Raw genomic sequence first — 8,542 nt, 5'->3', positions numbered from 1 at the left:
TGAGCCAAAATACATTGCAGCTTCTATGTGAGTATAAGGTGTTAACAAAGAAATGCATTGCCATTTCCCTGAGAACAATATCAGCCATATGATTTTTGGGGCCATGTGCTAAGCGTTATGTGTTATCTTTCCTAGGAAGCTTCATTTCAGTTAATTGTCTCTCTCTTCAGCTCACGGGGAGTACACAGAACAAGCTGTACTTCACCTTGAGTGTGTTTTGATGAAAGCCTGAGAGGTCTGGGGTCCTGAAAGAAGGTGAGTTTTTAACAGGGAACATTTTGTGTTTATTCACAGACCATAGGAAAATTGACTCGTATTTTAGGGAACATTAATGTCAGTATGGCTGCTCTGAAGAACTTGCCCTCCCAGATCTCCATCTCAAAAATCTTCCTATTCCTTGAGTCCAGACTCACATGGGATTTCTTGGGTTTTCTTTCATCTGTTTTGGGCAATTTGGCTTTTTGCCCTCTTTTTGATCACTTGTCCAACAGTGGAGAATTGTGCCTGCCAGGTAAACGGATGGGTTTTGCAGCTGCATGGCTATCTCATGTCAGACAGGATCACACCTTGACCGAGCTGGTGTTGAAAGGTGTAATTTCTGCCCTCTCATCATTGCCCTTTTAAGCCATGCCTAAATGCAACTGAATTTTAACATCTGGAGGCCAAGAGATATTCAAAGCCAGATCACCTAGGAGAAAGAAGCAAGCTCTTTTAGCAGCCTGAGAGACCTCGCTGACAGCCTGAGAGGGATGTTTGCACCTGCTACAACACGTAGAATTATTTCTGGATTTTCAGCCTTGTCTTCATTCATCTGTGGCAATATCCTGGCATTGTGTTCCCATGTAGAAGCAAGAAAAAACAATGGTGAACTCTCATTTAGCATTTTTCTAGGATCCTTTCCTAATCAGCTATCCTAAATGCAGGAAAACCAGTCTAGCTACAAAAGGGACAGGTTGCAGCAAAAATCGAAATGCAGCCCGGCTTCTAAAACACATCTGATCTAAGACAGGCCTGGTTCACATGTACCTCCAAACCTGGCTCCGAGCTTTTACTCTGTGAGTGGAAGTGAGTGAAGGTGAAGCCTGAATAAGGGACAGGCTGACCGTGCTAACAGATGCTTCATGAATGTCATCTTGCTCAGGGCAACCTCTCACGTGCAGGACCCCAAGGGGAAAACAGACACTACATGATGACTGTAGGCAACTACTAAGATCAAAACAATTAAAACAACAGGAACAAAACAAACATAATGGGACAAAAACTGACAACAACTGTTCCAAAGAAACACCATCAGATGGAAAATCAAGCATTCCTCCTTTGCCATTAGGGCCATAAGAAATTTGTTCTACATGCAGCCAGGATGAAAAAGAGGGAACAGAAAGAAATGTTAGGAATTTTTGGAATCATGTCTAGCAGAGGGATGTTTGGATCTGCAAAATTAAAATGATTGATGCAATTTTCTTGTTGTTGTTTATTTTTCTTAGAAGTATGATAAATGGCTTCTTCACATGCCAACAATTACAAGACAGGTAGGATGTTCCTGTTTGTTTGTTTTTATAATATCAAAATTAGGATACAAGATTGATGCTTAAATAAATAATTAAATAGAATCAGCCTTGTATCCTAATTTCCATATTTCCAAGACAGAAAACAAACACTGGTGAGTGCAACAGGAAACATCTCAAAGCTGTGAGAATATATCCACTTCCATTTGGAGGCCCCCAAGTCATTTCAGAGCCTGAACCACGCTGGATGTAAGAATTGCCTTCTGGACCACCTGCACTGTGTTCATGAGCTACTGTTGATATGGGAAGTGCTGAATCTAGTTTGAGTTGACTTAATAAATGTAGTAATCAAAATCCTTGGGCTTAATCTATTACCGGTTGATATATCTTCTATTCGTTGGACTGGCTTTGGCTCAGGAGTTTTTTGACCAGACAAATCCATCAGCAAATGTTCAGCTGGTTTCTAGTAATCCAGAGACTATGGATTAAATGTCTCTGCACCGGGTTATGTTAGCAAGCAAGTATAATGCCACACGTATGATTTTGGTCAAAATATTTTGATTAAAATACGTTCAGTAAATAACTAAATCAGTTGGAGCATCAATCAGATTTACAGTTACAGCTGTGGCTTCTGAGCATTTACTAGTCCCACTAAATCCTTAAACTCCTATTCCTCATGACTGTAACGTGAGGAGCTTGCATGGCTGCTGCCAAAAGGAACCGCACCTCTGCTGTGACTCAGATCACCATCCCGGTTTGCAGACTGTGGTAATGCTGCTCTGAGCCCCTCAGTTTGTGGGATGCACTTTGCAAGGGGCCAGCTCATGCCCAGCAGTATGGCTGTGTGCAGTGCCCAGCTCTGCTACTAACTCAGATCTGGGTCTGTACTTTTAAGGGTTCTTCTTTTTAAAGGAAAGTCTCTGAAGCTATTTCACATGACAGTAGGCAAAGATATGTGACAGCTGCAGGTCTGGGCTCAGAAATGAAGGATTTGTGCCCCTTTGGACTTGTCATAAATTTGGCGCTTGCCAGGATCTGAATTGACTCAGTGAATGAGAATGCACACCTTTTTCAGGACTTTTTCAACACTGGCTTTCCACCCCTTCAAAACTGGCATTTTATTTTAGGAAACACCAAAACGCTTTCCGCATGAGAACTCCCTCTGCAAGCATGGATCCAAGCCAGGGTAATACCATACTCTGCAAAGCTGTGCAGTTCACATGGCACAGGATGAGCGTCTCTTCCGGATAATGCTCTGTGAAACCAATGGTTACACCACAGCAGCCCCCCTGCCATCACCTAACACAGCAGACACATTCATAGCAAGTGGGTCAGCCAGGATCCAGTTTCCAAATGCAGGGCTTGAATAATTAGATGCTCCCATTGCTGCTCAGTGGGAGCTGGGCATTTTATTTCCCTGCACATCATGCTGAATCTTCATACCCCTTTTACCCCACCTCCCCCACCTCCTTGCCCCAAGCTTTAGTGATTAACATGGCAATGGAGATTGAACTGTGTGCATACATTGATTTGCTGGGTGGTTTGGCAAAAGAAAGCAAATCCAAGCTACTTACCTCAGTGCAGACCCCTTTGGCGTTGCAATGCCATAGCCTTTGGAGTCCAAGTTACCTCCCACTTTCATGGTGTCACAGGGCTTCCGCTGCTCTATGTACTCGTTCATCGTGGACTCCAAGAGGTAGGCATACTTCCCTTTCGACTTCCTCACCCGGATCATCCCCTCTTCTGTCGTCCTCACAAAAACGGAGGGTTCGGCTGACTTCATGTATGTCCACATCTTCTCGAACACTGCTATTTTGGATCTCTGCACAGGACAGCAGAAACCCAACAGGAGCGTTAACAGAGGTTTGGGTGCCAGCTGAGATTTCCAGCTTGGACTGAACACATACTCACGCAAAAGGGGTAACGTGATGTTCATGAGCCTCCTGCCATTTTTGCATCAGGGCCCAGATCAGCCCCTGATTTCTGCCACATATTTGTGTACGACAAGTGACTCTAAGGATCAAACCAAGGGCAAACCAAGCTGGAAATCAGGAGATGGTTTCTTCTGGAGCCACTCAGAGTAGCTCCTCAGTAACATGGGGAAGCACATGGATATTTCATACTTGTGTTTACAGTCACAGAATATCACATGTACTGGAGACACAGCCAGTCTTTTGGGAGGCACTGGGAAAACTGGATTTTTGCTGTTCTAAGGACAAGCTCAGCAGGTCCTAACACGGTAAGGGGAAGCAAGAGAAAAAAATCAGACCTGAGCTGAGGATGAGAGAGGGTGGGTCTGGAGGACTTGTCAAACAGAGGGTTAATCAAAATGTTTGCATGAAAGTTTCCTTTTTACCCTAAAAAATTCTTTAGTGGAGCCAGCTTCCAGGGTCCCATAGGCTATTTCTGTCTGCTTGGCCAAGTCCTCTGCACTCTCGATGGGAGAAACCATCCTTTCCACAGTGAGGAAGGCAGCCAGGTTAGCTGTGTAGGAGGATATGATGATCAAGGTGAAGAACCACCAGACGCCACCGACTATGCGGCCAGAGAGAGACCTGGACACAGAGAGGAGAGTCAAACAGGAGGAGTGTGAAGGTTCAAAACATGCAGCTTGCTCATACAGGCCCATCATTTACCTGGGGGTTTACCCAAAAATCATGTTCTCCAGACACTTCCAGGGAAGACAAAGATTTCTCTCAGTTCTTAGTCTACTTCTCAAGGTGTCAGTGTAATTAGAGGGGGAATAAAAAAATTCACGGTGAAAAAAAAATGAGCAATAAACTGATTGAATTTGCTTTGATTTTAATTTCCTTTCAGAGTATATCATAATATTAACAATAAGACATGGAGACAACTACGAGGAAGGTTTATCTAGGCAGGGCAATGCCCATCCAAACAGCACTCTGGTGAGGTCTGTGTTGTGCCACGTACCCACAATGGGAAGGAGCACCAGTATGGAGCCAGACAAGATATACGGACCATCTACGATCACTAGGTCAGCTTCTCCATCACCTCAAGCTTAAAAACCAAAACTCTGTGTTTTTTGTAAGACACATTGAAGCTCAGAGAGGAGCTACAGCCTTAATGAATAATTTGTCTGCTGACATTCCCTGTTTTGTATTCAGCAGATGGTTAGACAAGATGTTCATAATAATGCTTTAAAATCTAGATATTTTTCACTTGCTGCAATCAAATAGCCAATTATCTGTAACTACTGGATAGCTATAGAGGCAAATAGGTCAAGCAGGCATTAATTTATATTAAATTTCTAAGAAAATATTCTCAAAAAAATTTTAACAGCGGATGATAATTTTAGAATGATGTCAGTATTCATCCATTTTGTCTAAATTATTTATAGGGTCCTTCTCTAGATGCAGAGCACTATCCCAGACAGAATATAACTTACAATGATATTTGATAAAGCCAGGCAGTCTGACTAAGGAGGACCTGCCCACAAGAAACACTTTATTTCTCCATGAGGGACCATGTCTCAGTGTTACCTCTCTGCTGACCTGAGTCACTCCACAGAAATATGGTTTATTGGATGGGAACAGAGATATCCCAGTCCAGCTAAGGGCACTGGACCAGCTCATGACCGTGTGTCATGCCCTGTCCATGTCTCTGTGAAGCCCTGGCTCCAGCTGCTACGGTTTACTGAGGTTTAACACAACTTGACAAACAAATCTGCACGCTCTGTCGCTCCACTGAGGGAAAAAACACACCATGCATAATCACCAAAATTAGAGCTGGAAAGAGACTAAACCTGCATAGCCCACTAGTTTCATGACTTATCTAGGTTATACTCTTCCAGTTTGTCCAGTCTGGTTTTAAACGTTTCTGATGTGAGGGGAGCTGCTCCTGCAGACATCATGTCATCTCCCCATTTATATCAGCCCATCCTGAAATCTCTTTAGTCAAAAATCTTTGAGCTCACTTCCCAGCAGAAAGCAGACACAGCGACTGACACATGCAGCACGTGGGGCAGAGCAGAAAGCACATGTTTCACTATGTGGAAATAAGGCCCATGCCACTACATGTGCTGTCAGCCCCACTCTCCTGGAAAACGATCACAGCAGCTTTCACCCGTGGCAGAGAGAAAGTGCAGGAAACATGACAGCAAGGGATTACAGTGATAGAAAAGACAAGCAGCGTGTTTTACAGCTGTGGCCGACAGGACTTCTACAACTAGAGGTGGGACAGGCTTTCCTCTGCACAGGGGCCTCATTTTGGAGCAGCCCCTAGTTTATTTTTCCACAGACTTTTCTGAAACTGGGCAAAGCCCATCTCACCATAAACCCAAGCTCGGTGTATGACTTTGAAGGATCCATCTTTCAAGGTATTTCAGTAAATCTAAAGGACCCATCTCCAAGGTGATACTATAGTGAGTTCACAAGTTCTTTTCTTAGTCATCCAGATCTAGCCCACTGACATGGTTTCCAACGACAAGCTATACCCTGGTTGCCCCATCCTGCAGCGTCTCATGCAAACCTCTTCCTTCACCGCTAACTGCAGCAACATGGCTGAGCAGACCTGTGGTCCCTCATCCCAGATTACTTTCTTTTTATGCCTCCCCATCACTGCCCACCAGAGAGGGAGATCAGAGGTTTGCTGGGGGAGTGCTGGATGCTGGGGGAAAGTCAGGCAGATGGGCATTGTTCTTCTGCCCAATCTTTAACTTTCTAAGTGAGACATATTTACCAAAAAAACTCTGGAGATGAGCAGGGACCGCCAGGGATGATTCACCCCATTTATCCCAGGTTGGGAGGAGGTCCCTCTGCAGACCTCCGTCTCTATTGAATTTGAAGGAACTAGGATGACTAGGTTGGACTAAACAGCTAATTTTTAAGTAGCTAAATTTAGGCGAGATGAATGTGACCACTGGGCTTCCCATCTGCGGAAAATACTCAGCCTGTCAGTGCAAACAACTTTACCTTTTGTTACGTATTTGGAGAAGGGCTGGGGACGAAGGCAGCTATGGATTCAGCTCACACATCTTCAGATTGATGGGGAAGAGGAAAAAATACCTGTCTCTAATTAATCTGGATGATGTGTGCTCAGGGAAGGAAGCGCTCAGAAAAGGCACAGAGGCATTAAACAGAAGTAACCAGATAATGTCAAATACAACAATCTCTGCTGATGAAGGCCACTTTGAGCTGGCAAAATCCATTTGCATGGCAAATAATCACATTCATCTCCAGCTGCAAATTATACAGCCTTTCCTTCCTGACAAAGCCGGAGTATTTCTGCGACTTGTTTCATTCCCTTCAGCGGCAGTCAGGCGAATTCCTGCCTCTAGACCCTCGACATCCTGGTGATATTCATTACTGGCTTATCCCACAGGGGCTGCCTGCTGTCAGATGCAGATGGCTTATGCTTCCCAGCTCTGCACCTGGCACTGACAGCATGAAAAAGTAACTCTGGGGTATTGAGACTGGGAGGTAACAAGGAGGGCTGGAGAAAGAGGGAGAGGGGGCTGTAGCATCTTCCCTGTGGGAGCCAGGCAGGATGGGATGCGTGTCTGTATCCTGCACCAGTCTCATCTGGGCTGTGTCTGCTGCTGGTGCTGGTCATTTCTCCTCATGATATGGGATGCTGTGAGGAGGTGAGCGCTTACCCTCACAGACTGTGAAGGAAAGAAGGGGAGATAAACAGCTTGAAATGACTGCCAGCATGGTTAGGGCTTCATGTGTACGATGTTTTATTGCAGACACTGCTAATGGGCAATGTTTGCCCTCATTGCTAGATTGACTTGGAGCTAGAAGCTGTGAATCTAAACTGCTGTAAACACACAGCAGAGAAAATGGCATACGGGCTCTATAGGATATCCTTTTGCTCTGTGGTTGTGCAGCTTCTAACACATGGGAATGCTGGCTAGTGATGAAGGCTCTTGGAGGCTCGTGTAATACAGTAAAAAATATTATAAAAGTCATGATGAAATATCACACAAGCAGATGCGATCCCATGTGACATCTCCACAGCTCAATAGCAGTGGACACAGGTTAAATAGGACAGGTTGGATTTCTCTGCATAGCTGTATTGCCTATTTACACTTTGAGCCAATGCCTGTTACTGCTTATCACTGCAAGTGGTTGGAAAGACAATATCCATTACGATCTTGTTGTGTTACTTCTGTAGACCAAGCAGGAGAGCAGCAGCGCTGCCATCATGGGACATATTTGCAAAAGTGCTTTTGTAATTTAGGAGATAATGTCCCATTTCTAGAAGTGACTTCAATACTAGGGAGCTAAAAGCCTGGTCAAAAGCCAGTGGGACTTAGAATTATGTTTATGCTCCAGTAAGAGCAGTCACAGGGGAACAGATATACCTTGTACTTTTAAGTCACTTTGAGGTTTTGAAAATTACACTCCACAGCTAGATAACAGAAAATGACCTTCCACTTGACTAACAAATGTTCTGCAGCTTGAGCCCTAGCTCAGGTTCATTTCTCTTCCCTAATGGGCAGTGTGGGGTTTAACTCCTCTTGCACAGAGAATTTACATGTCCCCATACCCGTTCAAGCACAACATGAAGGCAGTCAGCTCTCTGCTGTGTGGAAAAGAGTTAGGAGAGCTCAAGTGAGATGGGACACACTGTTTAGGACTTTAAAGATATGCTAAGGTTTGGATATTTGGATTTGTCTATTTGACCTCTGGATTAATTCGCATTCATAACCATAGTCAGGTTTGCGAACAGCGGTATCTAAAACAAATCAGAATAAAATAAGCAAGGAAACAGTGAAAGAGGCTATAATGAATGATTACCTCTAGGATGCAGAAAGAGATGAAACAGCTAAATAGACTAGATTGTACATTTTTCAACCTATATTATTTCTTCTGCACCCACACTTTTCTTTCCTACACAATCCAAATTAAGATCTCTTGCTCTCTTCCTCTAGCCCTGCCCGTGCTGGCTAAGATCACACTCCTCCCCCCCATCCTCTCCTTGACTTGAGGTCTTGCCTGCCCCTCACAAAACAGTGGCAAGAATGGGGTGCTCCTTCCCCACATTACCCCTGCAGGAGTAAGTAGTAAATACTC

General features: G+C 44.3%; 1 protein-coding gene across 8 annotated transcripts in view; it reads right to left on the bottom strand.

Moving 5' to 3' along the window:
* GRIA1 (glutamate ionotropic receptor AMPA type subunit 1) overlaps positions 1–8,542 on the bottom strand; it is a 194,611-nt gene that overhangs the window by 15,647 nt on the left and 170,422 nt on the right. For 7 of the 8 annotated variants that reach the window (XR_003399366.1, XM_026858090.1, XM_026858087.1 and 4 more), the window contains 2 exons: positions 3,862–4,060; positions 3,080–3,327 (listed from right to left, as the gene is read on the bottom strand). Coding sequence is in view for 7 of the 8 variants with exons in the window: in XM_026858090.1 (XP_026713891.1) it covers positions 3,080–3,327; positions 3,862–4,060 (447 nt within the window). In the remaining variant the exon portion in view is untranslated. Of the gene's footprint in view, positions 1–529; positions 825–3,079; positions 3,328–3,861; positions 4,061–8,542 lie in introns of those variants that run through there. The other variant, XM_026858091.1, reaches the window with a different exon arrangement.

This window comes from Athene cunicularia (genome assembly GCF_003259725.1).
Source record: "Athene cunicularia isolate RWA chromosome 13 unlocalized genomic scaffold, athCun1 chr13_part1, whole genome shotgun sequence".
NCBI classification, from domain to species: Eukaryota; Metazoa; Chordata; class Aves; order Strigiformes; family Strigidae; genus Athene; species Athene cunicularia.
The sequence above is the reverse complement of the archived record's forward strand: the minus strand, read 5'-3'. Positions and strand labels throughout refer to the sequence as shown.